The sequence below is a fragment of the Osmia bicornis genome, chromosome 8 (assembly GCF_907164935.1).
Source record: "Osmia bicornis bicornis chromosome 8, iOsmBic2.1, whole genome shotgun sequence".
Classification (NCBI taxonomy): domain Eukaryota; kingdom Metazoa; phylum Arthropoda; class Insecta; order Hymenoptera; family Megachilidae; genus Osmia; species Osmia bicornis.
The window spans coordinates 1,415,287-1,439,618 of NC_060223.1; the positions used below are offsets into that span (position 1 = coordinate 1,415,287).

At 34.3% G+C, this 24,332-nt stretch overlaps 2 protein-coding genes across 14 annotated transcripts; one reads left to right on the forward strand and one right to left on the reverse strand.

The window, feature by feature from the left end:
* The first annotated feature begins 11,652 nt into the window (after positions 1 to 11,652).
* Positions 11,653 to 17,533, forward strand: LOC114881153 (microprocessor complex subunit DGCR8). 9 transcript variants are annotated; one of them, XM_046286754.1, is made up of 8 exons: positions 11,653 to 11,833; positions 11,913 to 12,607; positions 13,507 to 13,936; positions 14,204 to 14,287; positions 14,367 to 14,751; positions 14,825 to 15,102; positions 15,202 to 15,638; positions 15,723 to 17,533. In XM_046286754.1, exons 3-8 carry the CDS (start codon positions 13,552 to 13,554, stop codon positions 16,053 to 16,055), a joined length of 1,902 nt encoding a protein of 633 aa, XP_046142710.1. In that variant the 5' UTR covers positions 11,653 to 11,833; positions 11,913 to 12,607; positions 13,507 to 13,551; the 3' UTR covers positions 16,056 to 17,533. The 9 variants fall into 9 exon arrangements, with proteins under 9 accessions (XP_046142710.1, XP_046142711.1, XP_046142712.1 ...); XM_046286755.1 differs by having other exon boundaries at positions 13,516 to 13,936; XM_046286756.1 differs by having other exon boundaries at positions 13,547 to 13,936.
* A 743-nt stretch (positions 17,534 to 18,276) lies between these two features.
* Positions 18,277 to 21,277, reverse strand: LOC114881149 (RILP-like protein homolog). Of its 5 annotated transcripts, none has more exons than XM_029197834.2 (7): positions 21,126 to 21,277; positions 20,334 to 20,678; positions 20,123 to 20,243; positions 19,879 to 19,997; positions 19,331 to 19,701; positions 19,155 to 19,253; positions 18,277 to 19,091 (listed from the first exon to the last, which is right to left on the reverse strand). In XM_029197834.2, exons 2-7 carry the CDS (start codon positions 20,643 to 20,645, stop codon positions 18,968 to 18,970), a joined length of 1,146 nt encoding a protein of 381 aa, XP_029053667.1. In that variant the 5' UTR covers positions 20,646 to 20,678; positions 21,126 to 21,277; the 3' UTR covers positions 18,277 to 18,967. The 5 variants fall into 5 exon arrangements, with proteins under 5 accessions (XP_029053667.1, XP_029053664.1, XP_029053666.1 ...); XM_029197831.2 differs by having other exon boundaries at positions 20,102 to 20,243; XM_029197833.2 differs by having other exon boundaries at positions 19,879 to 20,006; positions 21,126 to 21,276.
* Between the last annotated feature and the right edge of the window lie 3,055 nt (positions 21,278 to 24,332).

The window sequence follows — 24,332 nt, forward strand, 5'->3', positions numbered from 1 at the left end:
CGGCACGGTACAAACGATTTGTACGGACGCAGAATCGACATCTCGCTTGGATATATGTAACATTAAATGCCCAGAATCGACACCTCGCTTGGATATATGCAACGTTTAAATGCCCAGAATCCACCGAAACTGCGAAGTTGACCCTCAGATGGTAACCATTAGAAAAAATGTACAAAATTTGACAATGGCTGGTCAACTCGCAGCGTCGCTGGAAATTAAACAAAAGCAAGGAAAAAGAAATAAACTTTATAGCTTAGGATCCCGTTCTTCACGGAACAAAAGTAATTTACAAGCTAACAGTAATAACAGAATGATAATAGAATAAATAAACAATAGTAATAAAATAAACAATATAGAATTGACACCTCGCCTACATATGTATAAGGCAGGCCGTACACCTACATCAAACATGCAACATGCAACACGTCGCATGTTGTGTACGAACGTAGAATAGGTATCGCGGCACGGTACAAACGATTTGTACGAATGCAGAATCGACACCAAGACTGGATATATGCAACATTAAATGCCCAGAATCGACACCAAGACTGGATATATGCAACGTATAAATGCCCAGAATCGACACCCCGCTTGGATATATGCAACGTTTAAATGCCCAGAATCGACACCTCGCTTGGATATATGTAACGTTTGAAACCCGAGCCGACGCCGCAACCGGTTTTCATTTCCAATCCTCCTTTGCTTTTCGCCAACTTTAAACATCAATTTTAGCAAGTAATTATAATTCAAACTATATCGTGTTTGGTATCATTTTAATCAGAAAAATTTCACCAATGCGTTAGTAAAAGTTTCAGTAAAAAAAAGTCAAAAATAAAAAAGATTTATAGTTGAATTAGTATTAGTCACACCGATACGTTTCGGCTCTTTCCATTGATCATCGGACCTCTCTCTTTCCACCACTCTCTGTCCTTTTCTACGTTCACGCTTGGCTGCTCGTCGCGTGTAACCCGAGATTCGACACCTCGACTGGATATATGCAACGCCTGGGTCCCAATGTTATTTGCATATATCCAAGTTTTACTGCATATCCAGTCGACGTGTCGAATCTCGGGTTACACGCGACGAGCAGCCAAGCGTAAACGTAGAAAAAGACAGACAGTGGTGGAAAGAGAGAGGTCCGATGATCAAAGGAAAGAGCCGAAACGTATTGGTGTGACTAATACTAATTCAACTATAAATCTTTTTTATTTTTGACTTTTTTTTACTGAAACTTTTACTAACGCATTGGTGAAATTTTTCTGATTAAAATGATACCAAACACGATATAGTTTGAATTATAATTACTTGCTAAAATTGATGTTTAAAGTTGGCGAAAAGCAAAGGAGGATTGGAAATGAAAACCGGTTGCGGCGTCGGCTCGGGTTTCAAACGTTACATATATCCAAACGAGGTGTCGATTCTGGGCATTTAAACGTTGCATATATCCAAGCGGGGTGTCGATTCTGGGCATTTATACGTTGCATATATCCAGTCTTGGTGTCGATTCTGGGCATTTAATGTTGCATATATCCAGTCTTGGTGTCGATTCTGCGTTCGTACAAATCGTTTGTACCGTGCCGCGATACCTATTCTACGTTCGTACACAACATGCGACGTGTTGCATGTTGCATGTTTGATGTAGGTGTACGGCCTGCCTTATACATATGTAGGCGAGGTGTCAATTCTATATTGTTTATTTTATTACTATTGTTTATTTATTCTATTATCATTCTGTTATTACTGTTAGCTTGTAAATTACTTTTGTTCCGTGAAGAACGGGATCCTAAGCTATAAAGTTTATTTCTTTTTCCTTGCTTTTGTTTAATTTCCAGCGACGCTGCGAGTTGACCAGCCATTGTCAAATTTTGTACATTTTTTCTAATGGTTACCATCTGAGGGTCAACTTCGCAGTTTCGTTGGAATCATTTCTTAGAATAGGATTTTCTTTCAAAACTTATTAACAATAGCGATGCCTTCGAGTGGCTGGCGATTTGTACGCAGAATGACATCTGGGGTGCAGACCGCCGGCGCGTTTATGACACGCAAGCCCGTAGAATCGTTTTTGAGAGTCTTGCTTATTTCTAAAATCTCATGATTTATACTTTCCTGAATTTCTACGTCCTCAACGGCTAATTGCCTGTGTCGTAAACGTGAATTTCCAAAGGGTCTTGTGACCGGGCCAAGTGGCCAACACTTGGGTCAAGCTACGGGACTCAGGCCCGGCGGAAATTCCACTACGTTGCCAAATTTCTACATTTTTCCGTCTACCACTTCCACTACCACCTTACTCTCACGACACGCATTTCGGACGCACGGGGTGGGTGGAGTCAACGACATGGTTTCTGATTGGCAAAGATTTTCCACGGGGGCCGACTTTCAAAATACATGAAAGCATAAAAATGCTTGGAAGAGTCGGCCTCAACTAGTCTAAGAAAATTCACGAGCGACACATCACCCTCTTCAAGGGAAGCATTTTCTGTGTCAGAACACTGTTACTTTGATCCACATACTTAATCGCACAACGTTTTGAGATCATTAAATAATTCAAGTTTTACCTTACCTGTGTCAACTTATTTACGAACATTATTTCAAACACCCTCAAACAATTCCTACCGTCTTAACCGATCGTAGGAAAAGTGCGTACACGAGGTTTCGATTTAAAATCGGACAGAGCTTTACGACCTCTGTTTGACCCGGCTCTCCATGCATCCCATGGTCTGAATCTGTCGCGCACTTTACGTAAAAACAACTTTAATTTTCAATAGGAAGAAACTGTCCGGTTTCATGGAAATCACGGGCTGTTCCTAACATCATAAAGCACCTAATTTGCAGTCAGTAGTTCCGCTGCTTAGAAATATTCTGAACTGAACCGTGGCAACAATAAGTTTATGAAGCCATCGACCAGTTTAGTACTTTGCTAGAAATATTTTCATGTTGATTGCCTACCTCTATTGCCTCGGGATTAGTATATTTCACTTTCGGGTTATTATTATTTTAATAAATAAATATAATTCAAATCATACCGTGTTTGGTACCATTTTAATCAGAAAAATCCCACAAATGCATTAGTAAAAGTTTCATTAAGGGAAAGTTAAAAATAAAAAAGTTTTATCGTTCAATTAGTATTAGTCACACCGATATTACGGTCGGATCATATTACACGGTTTCCTCGCCGAGCGGCTCGGTTCGGCTTAGGGGGATCCCCCCAAGTGGAGGGGATAGCGATGTTGCATATATCCAGACAAACTTTTGTTGCATATATCCAGGTTTTACTGTATCCAGATAATGGCGGAACTCGTCTGTGAGAATGCAATCGCGATTTTTCTCTTTTCGTCCTTATATGAGGTTATTTGAGGCTGGGTGAGAGCTCATTCGAAAGAGAAAGGTTCAGTGCAGCGCGCTCTGGTCATCGTTTGAGTCACACAGCTCTTTTTGTGACCTAAAAATACCTTGGATTCTGCGGATGTATTTTCTCGATTTTTCCTCTACTTTGGACACTCATATTATTAGATATTAACAAAATCTCGTTCAATCATGACCAGAGCTCGCTGCATTGAACCTTCCTCTTTCGAATGAGCCCTCACCCAGCCTCAAATCTTCTCATATCAGGACGAAAAGTGTATTCCCGTAAACCCATTTTTAGACCAATTTTTGCCGGTAATGTCACCTCGCTGCATTACCCGTGTCTACCCTCTTAAGACCAGCGTAGAAATAAGTTGCGACTCTGAATACCGGCCGAAGTATGCTGCGAAGGCAAGCGAAAAAGTCAACAACGCCCGAACGCTAAGTGAGACGCACTACAGTCATGCTGTCATTCTCCCATTCTGAATGTTGAGATTGTTCCTTTTCGCTAAGTTTTGACTGCCGCCCGCCTGAATTTTTCACAGTGCCCCATAACAAACCTCGCCCCATTCAAACTATATCGTGTTTGGTATCATTTTAATCAGAAAAATTTCACCAATGCGTTAGTAAAAGTTTCAGTAAAAAAAAGTCAAAAATAAAAAAGTTTGATCATCGGACCTCTCTCTTTCCACCACTGTTTGTCCTTTTCTACGTTCACGCTTGGCTGCTCGTCGCGTGTAACCCGAGATTCGACACCTCGACTGGATATATGCAACGCCTGGGTCCCAGTGTTTGTTGCATATATCCAGGTTTTACTGTATAGGAAAGAACAGTAGGATCACACTGCCAAGAAGCGTACCAATATGTAATTGTCGCTCGCGCATGACCAAATCGCACAACCAACAATATGGCAGCTGTGAATATATATGATAATAGTTTCTTGCATTTTAACCTCTGTTACTTCGAAAACATTCCTGTTGCGATAAAATTCAGTCAATTTTATACACAGATATAAAATATGAGTGAAAGTAGCGGATACCGTTATTCCTTCATAGGATGCCAACGTGCAAGTAGTGACAGCAGTAACAGACGTTCTGGGACACCCTATACTGTATATCTGTCAAATGATATTTATCCAACGTTTCTTGTATGTACATTTTAGATATAGACATTATTATTATTATCATCATTGTTTTATCAAAATATTCCCACTTTATGGATTGTTTATTAATTTCTAAGATATGCTGTATACATTATACAGTGAAAACTCGATAAATGTTCACTTGAGTCTGCTCCATAAATGATACATTTTTATCCCCACCACTAGGGGGATCCCCCTTCGACCAGCGAGTCGAAGTGTAATCGGCGACGTAGCGGCTTCCTTTAGGGAATCGAAATAGGTATTAATGGCAGCTCCAAAAAGTTCGCTCGTATCCTTGCAAGGTCAGCGGTAGTACTTTTATGGGCTAGAGGTAGCTAACGAAACCTCCTATCTTATAAGTGTTGCCGTTTGTGATCATTTATCGAACAGTGGAAGCGTCCCGTTTGAGAATTAGCTACCTCCTACTCCATAAATGTACCAGTAACTCGAATCCGTCGTTCTTTGATGTTTCCGAACATAGAAAAGGATAGCGCAAGAAGGATAAAGAAAGAGAGAAAGACTCGCAAGTACAACATTTAACTCAATATTATACCACTAAATGTTAACCGATTTATATCGTGTTTAGCTTCATTTTAATCAGGAAAATCTCCCCCACATGATAGTGAAATTTTTATTAACAAACATATAAAATAAACAATTTTATTCTGTGCATTAGTATGGTCACACTGACACGGGACATTTAAACGAAGGCAATAAATTCCGGTCTCAGTCCCTCTTTCGTTTTTAGCTACTGACTCTTTCTATGTTCGACGGTGTCGGCAAACTATAATCAAATTCGAGAAACGATTCTCCTATCCCATAAGAGTTGCGGAGCGGACCCGTAATAGTTACATTTATCGAGTTTTTACTGTACATTTGTATATAATTTATTAGGACTTTATTAATTGAATAATTGTTGTATATGTATAATAATTGTATTGTACAGAGATTTCAATAAAATGTGCATTTTAATTAAATGTAGATATTTAATAGTCTTTTTATGGTATTCTATTACAAAATTTCTTTTTGATTGCACCGGGTGCTTTTCAAATCAGAGCCCGCGCACAACCAGCAATATGGCGATCTATTGGTCATGAGATCAAAGGTGCCGACACGGAGTGAGCCTACTGTTCTTTCCCATGCTGCGACCTCGGCTGGATACAGTATTACTTCGAAATAAGCAACTGTTCGGTCCCGAGCCACTTGCTTATTTCGAGGCAATTCTGTATATGCAACGTCTGGGTCCCAATCTCTGTTGCATATATTCAGCTTTTACTGGATAGACGCAAGGTCCCTCCATTTATTAGTTCTAATACCATAGTACTTTTTTATGCAGAATGTTTCAAGGAGCTGACACAAGTAAAAAAAAATGCAATTCCATTTAAATAAAAAGTGGGTTTGCATTTTTTGAGTGCATCGTTGCATTCACGAAGAAAATGAAATCACAGAAAAATAGACATTATCATACCATTGAACTTTTACATAAACAGCTTTTTCCTATCTTTTACCAAATTCAAGATATAACCCGTCCCAATTGCATGACGTATCCTGTATACTTTTATTAATTAAAAAACATTTATTTAAAGAAGTTAATAACTTTCTGAAAATTATTCTCACAATCAGATAGCATATTCCTTCGGTTCTTCAGATCAGGCATATATTTTTCATTAGCGAGGGGTGCTACGGTCCGCTATATAAAATCCACGCGTTTGGTCAGACAGAATTTATCGGAGCGGGACAATTCTATCATTTGGATTGAAAGAAGGATAGCATGATCACCGCACATCTCACTCTAAACACGTGCCAATGTTTCGCTTTCGTTTTTCAGGCGTATCGTCGCGATGCCTGTGGCGAGATGAGCGTTTGAATGCATTTGTAAAAATACTTGAGGCGCTGTTGCCTTCCTAGATCGTGTTGCTCGCACGCCAGCTGAGAATTAAACCTTTCAAGTTTGTAACAGAACACGCAAGTGGCTCCACCAGGCCCAACGAAAAAACTACTGTAATACCGACGTCCCGAATCGGAGAGGTCATGTGCTGTGTCTACCCCCTAAAGGCCAACAGCGCCTCAAGTATTTTTACAAACACATTCAAACGCTCATCTCGCCAGAGGCATCGCCACGATACGCCTGAAGAACGAAAGCGAAACATTGGGGCGCGTTTAGAGTGAGATGTACGGTGATCATGCTATCCTTCTTTCAACCCAAATGATAGAATTGTCACGCTCCGATAAATTCTGACTGACCAAACGCGTGGATTTTACATAGCACACCGTAGCACTCCTCGCTGCTGAAAAATATATGCCTGCTCCGAAGGAACGGGCAATCTGAGAATTATTTTTAGAAGAAGTTATTAATTTTTTTAAATAAATGTTTTTTAATTAATAAAAGTATACAGGATACGTCATGCAATTGGGACGGGTTATATCTTGAATTTGGCAAGAGATAGGAAAAAGCTGTTTATGTAAAAGTTCAATGGTATGATAATGTATATTTTTCTGTGATTTCATTTTCTTCGTGAATGCAACGATGCACTCAAAAAATGCAAATCCATTTTTTATGTAAGTAGAATTGCATTTTTTTTTTTTACTTGTGTCAACTCCTTGAAACATTCTGCATAAAAAAGTAATATGGTACTATTAGAACTAATAAATGGAGGGACCTCGCGTCTGTACAGTAAAAGTTGAATATGTGCAACAATTCATATATTCAGCAGAGGTGTCGAATCTCGGATTATATGCGATGGCCAGCCATGCGTGAACGTAGAAAGGGACAGACAGTGGAGGAGAGAGCGAGAGGTCCAATGATCAAAGGAAAGAGCCGAAACATATCGGTGTGACTAATACTAAATCAATTATGAAACTTTTTTATTTTTGACTTTTTTTGACCGAAATTTTTACTAGCGCATTGGTGAAATTTCTCTGATTAAAATGATACCAAACACGATATAGTTTGAATGAGGCTAGGTTTGCTATGGGGTGCTGTGAAAAATCCAGGCGGACGGCAGTCAAATCTTAGAGAAAAGGGACAATCTCAACATGCAGAATGAGAGAAGGACAGCATGACTGTAGTGCGTCTCACTCAGCGTTCGTGCGTTGTTGCCTTTTTCGCTTGCCTTCGCAGCACAGTTCGAGTGACGTAATCAAGCTGACGCTTGATTCTGGCTACGATTCCAGATCGGCAGCCTTTCTACTTAGACGCCACCTTATAACTACTAGCTGAACTAAATTTGTCACGTAACTTGCTCTTTAGTATCCAGATAATGGCGGAACTCGTCTTTGGGAATGCTTTTACGGGAATCGGTTATTCGTCCTTATATGAGAAGGTCTTGAGCTGAATAAGGGCTTATTCGAAAGAGGAAGGTTCAATGCAGGGCGGTCAACTCACCGTTTGAGGCACAAATCTCTTTTAGTGGCCTAAAAATGCTTCGATTCCACAACTGCATTTTGTCGATTTTTTCTTCTACTTTGGACACTGATATTATTAAATATGGACACAATCTCGTTAAACCATGAGTTGACCGCCCTGCATTGGACCTTCCTCTTTCGAATGAGCCCTCACCCAGCCCTATGTGGTCTCATATAAGGACAAATAACCGATTCCCGTAAACCCATTAATAGGCCCATTTTTGCCGGTAATGTCACCTCGCTGCATTACCCGTGTCTACCCCCTTAAGCTAATGCTGCAGACGTTGCTTATTCGGCGACTGTGAATCTAACCGATTAGAAATAAGTTGCGACTGTGAATAACGGCTTATGATTGATATTGTTGCGTGCCCGTTTAGCGGAAATAGGGATATTTAGGGAATTTCAATATGAGTAAGTTTATCCGTGGAGCGCTAAAGCACTCTGCTCGAGAGGCGCGGAAACAGATTTAAACAACTATCTACTTCGGCTTGAATTCAACTATTTATTCAGCAATCGTGCAAAATTATAAAATTCCAAATGCGCTTTTGCAACGTGAGAGCGATCCGTCGTATTCAGTTGACAAAATCGATCTGATCTTTCTGCTCTTGGCGGAGGAAATCTTCGCGTGATGTCAGTCGATGCCCCTTCCTTGGTGGATCCTGGATCCTCCCTCAGGATCATCCCTCGTCCAATGGTGGAGGAGTCCACTCCGTCCTGTGTAGGCCCCTTCTTCTGCCTGTGGTCCACCCTCAGGCGCGTGGAAGTGGTAGTGCTCCGCCAAGACGCTAGAATGTTGCAGCGCACATGTGCTACGAGAAAGCATGGTAGCCGGAGAAAATAGGAAATGACAAGACCTTGTACTTACTTGCAAAAAGGCAACTCTTGAGGACATTTACGACCCTCTTAGCGTGCATGAATAGACAGGATATCGGAAAAGACTTCGTAGCTTTTAAGGACCGTTCGTGACTTGGTCGAAAGCAACGAATTGGATATGGTCTATCATAAATTAGTCTTTTAGGAATTTTCGAAGTGAAACTATTCCATTCTTTGGATTTCCGGCCTTCTCTCAGCTCGATCACCCACGTCAAGGGGTTTATAATTCAGGCTTTGTCTATTTTATACAGGGTGTCCAATGACTACGTGTTCAACGTTTGAGGGATGATTGACAATGTGATTCAAAACAACTTTTTCCTTTGCGAAAATGTTGACGGACGCTTCGTTTTCGAGTTATTAACAAAAAACACTGGCCAATCAGAGCGCGCCTTTAGCGCGGGCCGAACCACGAGAGTGTTGGGTTTGTTCTGCGTTCAAGCCGTGATCAAGTGCATCGGCACCACGTCGGTATAGTAGGACTCGTCGGGCAAAAGTTATATGGAATAATGAATGAAAAAAAGAAAAGAATAATATAATCGAATTATTGATTGCTCATGAACAACGAATAAAGTAATGAATAGGTGTCATGTAGAATAAATAAATCGATACTATTATTTTTTTCTTTTTTTTTTTAAATAAGTTTGCAAATAATAAAAAAGGATTAAAATGCAACAACTAATAAACATGTGAATTATAACCAACGTTAAATTTGAAAAAATGCAAGAATAATGTAAATGAAACTTACCCATTTGTCGGTAAATGACCCACTGTAATAAGAATGGTTGGCTGTCACTGAGTCATTGTGCCGATCCTTAGCATTCGAGAAGACAACACGTTACGTTGAACAGCTGATTTCCAAGCGGGATCATTGAACTCACTGAACGGTCACTATCACTTTTCACAGAATTTTTCACTATCACTTTTTCATATTGTTATTTACTTGTTTCAGATATTTTCCGTAGTTCTTCCTACGTTTAAATAATGGGTGGTCCCGAAAAGGACCGATTGTTTCAAGTTGTTATTACGATAAATGGGGTTCGATATACCCCCCTTCTGCCGCCACACATGCAGTCACTCGTTTTTTTACACTTTGTTGCACTGCGCGTAAATGTACATCATATTATAATAATCCGCACTGGTCTTTAACATTTTTCTTCTGGTTTTCTTAGCGATCTGACTTGAAATGGGACTGCTAGCTTTAGCGTTTGCGAAGTGAGTCCTATTTTCAATAGAGAGGGGATTTTCGTAGAAACTAATGAGCTGAACTATCTGTTTTTGGCGACATTAGCAATGTACGGGTGAAATAAACCAGATCCGTAGAAAAGGTCAGTTGCACTGTAACAGAGCAATAAAACTGTAAAACGTAGGAACAAAAGCCAAGTCAAGCGTATTTTTACTTTGTTAGTTTCTACGAAAATCCCCTCTCTATTGAAAATAGGACCCACTTCGCAAACGCTAAAGCTAGCAGTCCCATTTATTGCATTTTAATCCGTTTTTATTATTTGCAAACTTATTTTAAAAAAAAAAGAAAAAATAATAGTATCGATTTATTCTACATGACACCTATTCATTACTTTATTCGTTGTTCATGAGCAACCAATAATTCGATTATATTATTCTTTTCTTTTTTTCATTCATTATTCCATACAACTTTTGCCCGACGAGTCCTACTATACCGACGTGGTGCCGATGCACTTGATCACGGCTTGAACGCAGAACAAACCCAACACTCTCGTGGTTCGGCCCGCGCTAAAGGCGCGCTCTGGCTGAACTTCGTCTTGGGGGACCAAAAATTTCTGGATGAAAAGTATCAAATCTTATAGTTTTTGACCTGAAACATTCGAAAATGCAAGTTAAATGTCCAGGAAACCAATAGTTCAAAAGATACGAGTACATGAAAATGTGTATACTTGGCGTACTTTGACAGGTCAATACGACGCCGTATTTTCCAATGAGTGGAGTCGCCGTCGGTAAAACAGAATTATATAAGTGGTGGCCTAAACCCGGTACATACAGTATTGCCTCGAAATAAGCAAGTGGCTCGGGACCGAACCGTTGCTTATTTCGAGGGAGGTAGCTATTCGGCTTGACTTTGTTCTCGAAACGGGACGATAGAGAACGCGAGGTAGCGGCAAATCATAAAGTGATCGGCCGAGCAGCGATGTTATTTTTTGAACAAGGATAGAAAGCATTATATACATATATTCCATCCTTCTTCTACTAACCGCTGTCACTGCTCAGTCAAGCGTGAAATTTATTACCCTAAACATCGGCTTCGCGCTTTCATGGACCTCTCACTCATTTCTCGTACCTCTCACTTTGCGGGCGACTTCAAACAAAGAAGAGGGGATAGCGACTTGCTTATTTCGAAGTCGAGACCACTTGCTTATTACGAGGCAATACTGTATACCTAAGGTTAAGTTTTTTTTTTTATAAACAATATCCCCTCGGATTTGATAGGAACTGATGGTACTCACACCCAACAAATAGAGTCCAAACAAAGGATTGGACGCGGGGAAGAGTCAATATCGCATCGTACTGATCTGTCAAAGTACTGTGCGTTGCAGCTAAGTTGCCGTCCAATCAAATTCGTTGACCTACCTCCAGTCACACGTATTATGTTTATTGGCTGAGGGCCTTACATCCACAAATCTATCGCGTGACGAACGTCGCCAAGGACAGACATTGAAACAGAATGAGATGAAGAGATAGCGAGCGGCGGGTTGAATGCATTGGCGTAGAGGTAGATTCGGGGTTTACATTATTAAGAAAACAAGAGAGTTTTTACATTTTCCATAATGTAATTTCCAATAAATTTTGCATAATAACAACTGTTGTCAAGAACGAGTATTATAAAAAATCCATTAATATCCCGAAAAAATCGCATGTTTATATAATTAAATGTATCTTCCGCGAATATGGAAATCTTACGCCTATGCATTGTGACCGCTGACTTCTCAAGTTACGGGTTCCTGGAGGGGATTAGGTGGAGCGAACGCACAGTCCCCTTGCCCCTCTGTCGGTTCAATTTGTCGGTGCTCGGCAACTTAGCTGCAACGCACAGTACGCCAAGTACACACATTTTTATATACTCGTATCTTTTGAACTATTAGTTTCCTGGACATTTAATTTGCATTTTCGGACTTTTCAGATCAAAAACTACAAGAACACATATTTTGGACCCGTTAATTTTTAGTCCCCTAAGACGAAGTTTAACCCAATAAACGCATAGATGGTTTAAATTTCGCTCTCAATTTACAACCAACGATACAAAGGTCCTCGACAAATATTCGAGATATATCGTTACAACAGATCATCGATAAATATTCCCATGGCATGGTCGCCATACTATTCTAGCCATGTTCACGTGATAACATTTCACGTTACAATATTGTACAACATAGAGAGTAATCGCACGCGACGAGTAAGGTATAAAAATAAAGTTTAATTAAAAGTGCAAACACGGGTTTACTTTATATATCCCCTGAAAGTTCTCCCACAACAGAAATTCAAGACCCCTCGAAAACAAAGGGCATGTCTAGTCTTGTCGGATTGGATCTGTAGTCATTGGTATCGACCACTATGGAAGTTACTATTTTATTGTGTTGCGTGAAATTTAGCTGAACTTGTAATGAACTTAACTATTATTACCTAATTAAATAGTACTCGCGATTATGTGTTCTTAATATGACTGATACAGAATTTTGTAATCTTTTATGGCTATGATTATTAAGAACTTCAATAGACAGGAAACGTTTAAAGATAACTTGCACTTAACCCAACATCTTTAATCGTTGGAAGTGTTTATAATTTTCAGAAATATACTCTATTGTGGTATATATAAAGGTACTATTATGTATGAAATTATTAATAATGTATGAGAGTATTGATTTGTATCATGTACTTACATAGTATACAAATCATACGTTTTGTAAAAAGCAATTTTATATACTTTACAATCTTCTTCATAATTTGTTGTTGTCATACAAATTTATAATAATTTTAATATAACTATCTGGAATAATAATGTAATAAGTCCATTTTTTATAATGTGTAGCAAAGACAGCCAAAATTTGGGCTTTGGGACTTCAGTTTTATCTCTTGTGGCTATGAAAGATCTTATGTTTTGTATTGCATATTTAACATTCTTATATATCTTTCTTCTAATATTATTAATACGCATTAATTAAAAAATCTGCATAGAATTTATATTATCTTGATATCAAAAATATCTTAGATATTAATGTAATATATTTATTTTTGTTATCATCAGGCCATAATCCGAACTAGTAACAGGTTCAATTTTTCAATGTTGTTCCTGTCTAATTTCGGAGCCAACCAGCTAAACAATACAGTGAACTGTGTCAACTCTCTTCTACAGTATATTCTGACAATATAAAATATTATATAATACGTACTCATGGATATATAATAGGCCCCAAACTGCTAACACTAATGCAAATGTCCAATTTTCGTTGCCATTTTCAAAGTGGTTTCAAATTGATTGGACTTTGGCCTCATTGGTGAAAGTGGTGTGGCCATACGACGCGCTTGATATTATTTAATCCATGAGTTATTGCATATGAAGATTGTGTTCAAGTTTAAACTATAACTTCTGTCATAACAATATTAAAAAAATTAATTATCCACTGTTATACATGAATGCATTAAAGATTTTATCAAATATAACAATTAGAGTATAAAACATTTGTTATAATTTAAATATTATATATTTTAACTGTTAGATCATACAGTATTTTAGCAGATACCTTGTTGTACGTATAGTGGACATGGATAAAGAAGTTCCTGAAGAAATGCCTGAATCAAGCATGATGTCCCAAGATACAACTGTTTTGAATGATCAACAGAGCATATTGGAAGTAAATATTGATAACCATAGTAAAACATCTAATAAAAGTCATTGTAGCGACATGACGGAAGAAGATATTGTATCTGCTGATGATACAAATATATATAATGGTTCTACCACCGAAGATTGCATTACGGAGTCAAATGCAGATAGTATCGCAGCTACAGATGATTTAAGACAGTTTGATGTTCTGGATGATTTAGAACGACATCCGGATCAAAATTGCTCTGATATGGATTCGGATACAAATGAAAGTATGGATTCTGATGTACCTGATGAAGAAATCGAAGCCATGCTTGAAGAAGGTAAATTTTAATGTTAGAAAATGTTCATTTATTTATGCTTTTATGTAAAGTATAAAATATAACAATCAAGTACAGTTGAATTAATATGATAAAAATTTATAAGAATGTATTTAAGGTTTCAAATAAATTGGTATGAAACTTTCACATAAAGGGTTAAATAATGTAAAAAGACATAAGATTACTTGTTTTTTCTCTTTTTGTACTTCTCATATAGATCATGCAGCTGCTGAGCACTTTTTTTAGTTAAGTATTGTATGCTACTGTTAGGTTTACCAGAAGAATTTAAAGGCAAAAGAAAAGACAAAAAGGATAGTGTACCATATGAAGAAAAAGAAAAATTGGTCTTGGATGGTAAGTATTTAAGTTATTAAATGTTAATTACATTATTATAGACACAAAGATATCAAATGTATAATGTGATTTCTTTTAGAAATTGGACATAATCATTTTGACGTACTCCCAGAAGGTTGGGTACAGGTAACTCATAACAGTGGAATGCCTTTGTATTTGCATAAACAAAGCAGAGTTTGTACTCTTGCAAAACCATATTTTCTTGGACCTGGGAGTGTAAGGAAACATGAAGTGCCTGTTAGCGCGATACCTTGTCTTCAATATAAAAGAGCTCTTCACGAGGAAGAGGAAGAAAGGAAAAAGCAGAAGGAACGAGATCCAAATGCAGAAGTTTGTAGTCTTCCTAGTGCAAAAATAGAAACAATTCAAGAAAATCGAGCAGCTCATTCGTTAGACAGTGAGCAACTACGAAATTATTGTCAATCACTTTTCCGTTTCAAAGCTATCAAAGTAATGAGGTTTCAGTAAGTACACACCAAATAACATTAAATACACGTTAATTTTTTTAAGTATTAGTTAGTGTAATTTATTATTTAGATCATGGTCAGCCAGAAGAAAATTTACAAAGAATAAAAAACATCGTAAGCAATTGGAAAGACCCACTTTACCTGATGGAACTAAATTAATAACGTTTCCAGTTAGTAGTTCTAATCTAGCAGGAAGTAGTGGCAGTGCAACTGGAGATGACAATAGTGGACAAAGACCACCAAAGCATTGGATAATGAATCCCTCGGGCAAAAGTTATGTTTGTATACTTCATGAATATGTACAACATGCTCTTAAGAAACAACCAACTTATAAATTTAAAGAATTAGGTAAGTTAGATAAAAAAATATGACAAGTGTCAATTTTCACTATAGTAATTAACGTGTTAAGATAAAGAGATGTTCATGAAATTGAATGATTAATTTCAGAAAATGCTGCAACACCATATTCTGCTGTTGTTTGTATTAATGATATGGAATATGGAAGTGGTTTTGGTAGCAGCAAGAAACAAGCTAAAGCAAATGCTGCACGAAAAACCCTTGAAATATTAATTCCTCAAATGAGAGATAAGATTTCGGGTGATAACGGTGGAGATACAGCTTCCGGTAATAACAGTCGTATGATCAAAGCATCCAGAGCTAATTCTGATGCAGATTTATCATTCTTTGATGAAATATCCATTACCGATCCTCGAGTAGCAGAATTTTGCGCAAAAACAACTGAACCATCGCCGCATGCTATTTTAATAACTTGTCTTCAACGAAATTATGGTCTCGGTGACATGCATATTAATTATTCGGTGAATACATTAAAACACCAACGTAATGAATTCACAATGCGTGTTGGGAAACATGAAGCTACTGTTGTAAGTAGAGTTATAACTTTTGTGTTTGCTTCTAAGTTTATTTATTTATAAGAATGATACATTTAGAAAAAATTATAATTTTAGGTATGTCGTAATAAGAAAGACGGCAAACAACGAGCGGCACAAGCTATTTTGCAACTTATGCATCCTCATATTCAATCTTGGGGTTCCTTACTGAGACTGTACGGATCTCGAAGCGTAAAGTCTTTCAAAGAAAAGAAACAACTAGAACAAGAAATAACGTTGTTACAAGGTAAAGCTGCGGTAAACCAGCCAAATCATGCCATTTTAAGTAAACTTAGACAAGAAATGCGAAAATTAGCTGAACAAAGACAAGCAATACAACCTATTGGTAAGTTTGTACCACCAGATTTACCAACTGGATCTGCAGCTAACTTAAACAACGTGGATTTATAACATACTAGTCGGCTGTACATTTTATTTTTAAACAGAAACTATACTTTGATCATTTGTTACAGTAAAGAGAAAAATAATTCTTAAATCATGCTGATTCTTGCACTATTCCTCTTTTAATATTTTAATACTTTAAAAATGAATGTTGTATAAGCAATTATTAATGATCTAATCTGATGCTGGTGCGAAATAAATGGAAATTAATTCTTTGAGCTGTAAATTGAAAAAAATTGAAATTTGTCGTCTTATTGTTAGTTTTTATGCACCAGGATAATATTATAAAGAAAATACATTATACCCTGTCTATACAATATTTGCAAATGAGACTCTTCTACTCTTTAGACCGTGTACTTACAGGGTGTTCGGTTACGGGTGTGTATCCTTTGAGAAGGTGGTAGTTTGAGTCATTCTGAACAATTCTTTCCTTTACTAAAGTGCTCGTTAAGATTTAGTTTTTGAATTATTAATAAAAAACCCCAACCAATCAGAGTGCGCATAGTGCACAAACTATTGGGCATCTCGTCAAACTGGATTCGTAACCGACACTCCCGCGGCCATTCCTGCCCTGCGCACTATGCACGTTCTGATTGCTCAGTGTTTTTAATTAATAATTCAAAAATTAAGCCTTAATGAGCATTTTGGTAAAACAAAAAATTGCTCAGAATCACCCCAGCTACCGCCCCCTCAAAGGATGCCCATTCCTAGCCGAACACCCTGTACATATTTTCAAAAATAAAGAAGACATTAATAGTACATTTCAACAATTACTAATTATGTACAAAACATTTTATATATGATTATTGAAAAAATAGTAATTTATAGAACATAATCGTTTATTTCCAAACAATTAATTACAGTTTCATAAATATTAAGGCATAAAACTTGCATATTATCAACAATTATAATGTATCGGGGAAGTATTACAATTATTCTAATAAAATTACTAATAGACTTAATAGAATATACATAAATTGTTCGGTTATACATCAACTAATTGTTTCTTATTAAATTGTTTAATTAACAATGTGTTCTCACTTTCTTTGGCACTGGTATACAATTTTTTCGTGATATTACTATTTATGATACTTTGCTAATTACTAATATTCAACAATGTAAAAACAGAATTAATACAAATATTGAATTATACTTTTTTAAAGCTTGATCTTTGATATCTGTTCAAAAAGATAACATTATATATACTTTTAAGGTAATTGAAAATGGTTTCTTATTACTTTATACCGATTACGTGATGTTTCAGTAAAAAATACAAACATTGATGTTCATCATTTATGTACTCTAAACTGTAGATCTCGTGCTCTCAATACAGCACATATTATATCTAAGTTAAACTATCATTTGTTTAATAATATGTTACATGATAAATGTTTTTATATAAATGCATTTAATATTATAAATTATTCACTTATACTATACATAATAATAATGTGTTTAAATGTATGGAATACAGAAACTATATTTGATTTTATCTTTCTTATATTTTAAAGATCATTACATTCTGGAATTATATAAAAGCTCTAAATAAACCTAACGATTATTAAATACTTCACATGTGTTTAAATTTTACTGATAATTTATAACTGTGTTGTATCTTAGGCAATGTTGATACTTCTTTTTTTTACTGATTTCTTTTTAAAAAATTCATTAGTTTAATACAAGATGAATGAGTTTATTTAGTAGGCACATTTTAATAGGACCAGAATTATAGTTTTAACAAAATATAACCTACCAATAATTAACTCAAGTTATAACATTCTTTTCTATTAGTAATCATCATCTATGCAATTGTCAATGTTGATGATAAAATTGTTTCAAAATTTTCATCATTTTAGTTCATAAAGTAATATGATAAATTACTACTATCAATGTGGTTTGTTAATTGGATATGATCTTTTTTAGTATTATGCAATTTTCATGTTAACATTACTATCATCGTTTGTTATATTGTATATATGTGTAAATTAGTATTTCTTCTTTTGAATATCTTTAATACATTGCTATATTGCATACATCTGGATTTGTGATTTTTGAATATTATATACAGTCTATATAAATACAATTATTTCAAAACTAAATGTTTGTGATACTGAAATTTGTTGTGAAAGATAAAAAAAACGTATCATTTAAATACATTTAAATTTTAATTAAAAAACAATTTATATATACACTAATTCGAATTATATTAAAATATAGTTAAAGTTGTCAACATAAAAATAAAAATAAGAATAAAAATATTGAAATATAAATATTTCATAAGCCAATGAAATATTTATTATGTTGTGTATTTTGTATGTTATAATTTGTTATGTATTTTGTTATAACATTGAGTAATTAAATTCAACACATTATTTATTAGTACATTATAAAAGACACTTTTAATTCATACACTTATAAAATAAATGCAAAATCAAAATATAAAAAACATCTATTAAAAAATCATAATTAATTTGAAAACTAAGGAAGTTCTGTAACTTCCTTTAATGTCATTATTTTTACGGTACAAATTATATTAATTTATAACAATCATGCAAAAAGTGTACGAAAGTAAAGAGATATTACTACATGTACTATTATCAATACTTTTTAACTTTTCAGGCACGTCAATACAATTTTCAACATAAAAAGATGTATATGTATTTAATTATTTTAGACTCTTTAAGTAGATATATGTTAATTTTGTACACATGTGAATATTTTGTGTTTGTCAAAATGGCTATATTTATATTAGCAACTTATTTCATTCTAATTAATAACTGTTTTTAAAATAAGGAATTATTTAAAAATAACTTACTATTATTATCAAGAAACCGAATGCTATTGAATAAATATAATAACATTATACTCAAGGTATTTTTATAAGATTCTGAAAGTCATTTGGTTGTTTGTTAAAAGAGTCATTATACAGACTCGTCGCATGTACTATTTCCAGACAGGGCCATTTTTGATAGACTAGAGAGACTTCTACGCGGACTACTACCAACTAAAAAACTACTGCTAGACTCCGAGAAAATTTTCCGGAAACTGGAAATTAAACGTTATTATTAAACATTGAAACCTGTAATATACTCTACTTGAACAACTTACAATTTACGAATTCCAGATTCAGATGCCTTTTTCCAGGGTGCATCATCTGGTTCATAAGGAAGAGGGCCTTGAACTGGTGCATCTTTGTAATCTTCTACCCTATAAGATCACATTTAAAAAATATTATTCAACAAAATACATGGATGAAAATATTATTTTACAAGGAAGATACATACGTTTCAGATTTTGGTCGATACAACTCTAGTTCATCTTCCAAATCTGAAACTCTGGCTTTCAGTTCATTTCGTTCATGTAAAATTTCTTTCAATTCAGCAGTGGTGAATCTTGGTCTATCAGGATCGTCCAAATCATAAACTGCTTTGTTCGTTAAATCTGGATAACCCTGCAATTTACTTAAATCTTCATTTTCTTTTCTTGCTAAACCAAGACGAGCTCGAAGATTGATCAATTCACGATTCTGATCTTGTAATTGCGCCAAAAAGTCTGCTCTTTCTTCTACCAAGCCTCGTGCTTGCATTTGCGCTTGACGTTGCTTTCGCTTTAATTCTCGGCCGACGACTCCAAATTTTTCAACTTGTGTCGTCAGCTGCATAAATATAAAACGAAATTAGAATAAAATGTATATTACCATTGCTCATATGTAACAAAATAAATGTTATGAAAATAGAAACTAGTAATAATGTATTAAATCATGTTACATAAGCAATACTTGATCACAATTTATATTTCCACAAATTACATACGAACATAGGTACCAATTTACATTTTCTATCTCCATATTTTTTTGTAGCAGCTCTTTATCTCTTGCTCGAATTTGATCTCTTTGTTTATCTATCATAGATCTTAGGTGTTGTAATACTGCTACATCAACTTCTTGACTAGCTGTAAAAGCTAAAAATATATTACTGTAACTAACGATGTATAAACATATATAATGCAATATTCTTTGGCATTGTGTTAGTAGGTAAAAGACAGGGTGTTAGTACTTTGTTTACTGCTGTACTGACTGTCACTACGCGATTCTTGCAAAGCTTCTGCTAATCTCCTATTTTCTTCCTGCAATCTTGTAACCATTCCCACTAAATCTCGAGATTCCTGACGCCAATGTTCTTCAATTTGTTCCAGTTCCTATGCAATAAGTTAATATTACTAAATAAAAGAAACATTTATAATCTAAGTGTCAATTGAACTTGTATGTAACTATTTAAAATGAAATACCTTTTCAAATCTTTGTCTGTCTTCAGCTTTCCCAATTTTATCATTTTCCAATTGGGAAATTTTTGCTCGTAACTCTTGAACTGTTGTATTTTCACGTTCATTTTTAGTTGCTAAATTTTCTAGTAGTTCTAATGCATGTATCACTTTTGGCATAAGATTAGTTACAGATTCTACTCCATATAAGTCTATTAATTTTTCGCATTCCTTTCCTATTTCTGAGGCAATGTCATAAACATCTACAACCGATATGTCTGATACTACAGCATATTCCTCCATATTTTGGGTTGAATAACTTCCCAAACAAAAAGGCATGAATATTTCTTATATTGGAGTTGGCATATGAGCCTGTTAACAATAATAATTATATTATTTATCTTACAATTCATTCATCAATATATTTGATTAATTTTAATACATAAAGTATTTTAAGTTCAATTGAATGAAAGATTTAATGTGTTATATACAGTATATAAAGCAGTAATAAAATTATATAAAGCCAAATCAAATATAAAGAAATATGTAAGTTTACTCATAATACATAATTACAAAAATTTAAATATTTCAAGTCAAATGGTATTAATATAATACGTGGTTAAAGTACTTTTTATAATTAATCTAGGTGTGGCATTATTTAATAAATAACAGAAATATTAACAATAAAGAAGTGTACACTGATACAATTAACATATTTGAAAGTATGAGATCACGTCGATTAATCACGGTTACAGTGCTTATGTTAATCTAGCATATACTACATAATATCGCAAATACCAAATTTTGCATTTAACATACGTTCTTATATATATGTACAGACGATTACTTTTGTCATATGCACTAAATTCTAGTAGACGAACTAAAATTAAATATAAAAACAGTTTAACAATTGACAAGCTAGTGACTCTTGGTTAAGACTAGTCCCTTTTTTCTACTACTGCAATTTTCATAAACTGCAGCTTTTGATAAATGTTGATGGAAGGAGCACGGTGATTGGATCTTTCCGATCGAACGAATTTAAATTTATTTTTTTTATTAATGATTAACATTTGTAATAATAGCTAAGATGACTTTTTGGTAAGAAACTAAATTAAAAACTACAACATAAAGTAATTGAATTAAACAGAAATTGTTAACTTTGACACAATAATAATTTCTTTTTTTAAATAAAAAGTATAAAATTTATACATACATATAAGGATATAATATTTATTTAAAATTTGTTTCTGTTAAAAACTACAGCAATTAAATGTTTATGTATTGCTTTTATTAAAACATCTTCTATGTAACACAATAATATACATTCTATTTTATATTACATTTTTGATGTACTTTAATTTATATACAGTAAAACCTGGATAAATGCAACGAAAGAATGCTTGGATAAGTGCAACATCGCTATCCCCTCCACTTGGGGGGATCCCCCTAAGCCGAACCGAGCCGCTCGGCGAGGAAACCGTGTAATATGATCCGACCGTAATATCGATGTGACTAATACTAATTGAACGATAAAACTTTTTTATTTTTAACTTTTTCTTAATTAAACTTCTACTAACGCATTTGTGAGATTTTTCTGATTAAAATGACACCAAACACGATATAGTTTGAATTATATTTATAAACAATAGTAATCGAATAAACAACATAGAATTGACACCACAACTGAACATAAATGATATCGGCTGAATAGAAAACATGTGTACGGACACAGAATCGGCATGTCGGCTGAATACAAAACATGTGTACGGACACAGAATCGGCATGTCGGCTGAATAGAAAACATGTGTACGGACACAGAATCGGCATGTCGGCTGAATAGAAAACATGTGTACAGACGCAGAATCGACACCTCGCTTGGATAAATGCAACATTAAATACCCAGAATCGACACCTCGCTTGGATAAATGCAACATTAAATGCCCAGAATCGACACCTTGCTTGGATAAATGCAACATTAAATGCCCAGAATCGCCACCGTGCTTGGATAAATGAAACCTTTGAAACCAGAGCCAACACCGCGACTGGTTTTGATGTCGATCTCTGTTGCTTTTTGCCAACCTTTAACATCAATTTTAGCAAGTAATTATAATTGAAACTATATCGTGTTTGGTACCATTGTAATCAGAAAAATTTCACCGATGCGTTAGTAAAAGTTTCAATAAAAAAAAGTCAAAAATAAAAAAGTTTTATAGTTGAATTAGTATTAGTCACACCGATACGTTTCGGCTCTTTCCTTTGATCATCGGACCTCTCTCTTTCCCCCACTGTCTGTCTCTTTCTACGTTCACGCTTGGCTGGTCGTCGCGTGTAATCCGAGATTCGACACCTCGCTTGGATAAATGCAACCACTGGGTCCCAATGTTGGTTGCATTTATCCAGGTTTTACTGTACATATAAAATTTTATATAATACAATTTTTATAATAATAAGTCCCTAATAACGAAATCAATATTAATAAATGAAAACTTATTTAGTAATTAAAATAAATTTGTAAATTATGTAGTTTACTATAATATATTGCAACGTTATTTTATAACAAAATAGAGCATACCTTTAAATAAACATAAACGTATATAGGTAACTTCAATTAACGGTAAAGTAAAATAAAAGTGTTGTTAGAATAATAATAAATATTAAATAATGTTATCTTCAATAAAATACCATGCAATAGTCCTGTTTGAAAATATTGTATGTGTTTAATAAAATATGTTAAACGATGAAATTTTCTAAAATATTGAAAATTCATATTTGTGTAGATAGAGGTAAAATATTCTTATAATGCTGATACAAAATTTTGACAGCTTTTAATTAAATATGATATAATTTAATATGTTTAAAACAGAAGCAAAGTTTTAACTGTCATAACTTCAAATAATAAAGATAACTTTGTGAGAGCCTAGTTTAATATCACATTGTGGCAAGTAGTTTTACGTTAATAGAAATTTTTAAAGTGATCAAAAAATATGTTGTTGTACAAAGATAAACGCAATACATAGTTACAATATTTTGTGACATATACTTTGCACTTTTACTATTATTCATTCACCTTTTTTAATTAGCACAATATATTAAAAATTGCACTGATTTGTTAACACTTATTTCAGTGTTTATTAACAAAAATTGAGCTGAAACATTTCATACACTGATTATTATGCTTTGATATGTTATTTATACATATAATAGACAAATATTTTGTAATTGTACAATAATATTTTAGTATTGGCAAGTATTGACTTTTGTTGAGTTTGTAACAAAATTATAATGTAAATAGTAGAGCTAATGTTTTACTTGAAACGTCGTAAAACCTTATGTTTTATGTTAAACACATTAAATATTGCAAAATAAATTGGAGTGCCGACACGTTTCATTGGAACCAAATTATACAATAACATATTTGTTGTTTTCCAATTATATGTAATATAGCAACAGTAAAATTAAGAATATGAAAGGAAAATATCATGAAACGTATTCTACATTAATTTCTGTCAGCTGATACTTTCATTTCTTGTCAAAGTTATTAAAAAATTGATTTGCTATCATTATACCTACATAATATTTTATGCTACTATGTTAATAGTATATTTCTGGTATGATTGGAAAGTAGTTTTTCAAGTAAAAATAAGTCGAAAGTGCAAAGTACAAGTTTTACAATATCACTTATTGTTAGACAAATAAAATGCGAACAAAACTTTATTCTTTAAGACTATATGATCAAATTAAGCATACATTAATTTGCTATTATCTATCAAATATTTATTTATCAAATCTTTAATTATCAACACTAACATAGTAACTAACTTAATTACTATAGTTTTATAAATGAAATTTAATTAATATGATTTCATAATAATATCATTTCGATAGCTCTTTGAATAACTAATAAGATTTAGATATTATCTCTTGAAAGTTATTATTCATAATAGTCGTATGGACAATATTTATAAATTTAATAACAGCATCATCTGATAGATTTAAATATAATTATATAATGTACATTTAGTAAAA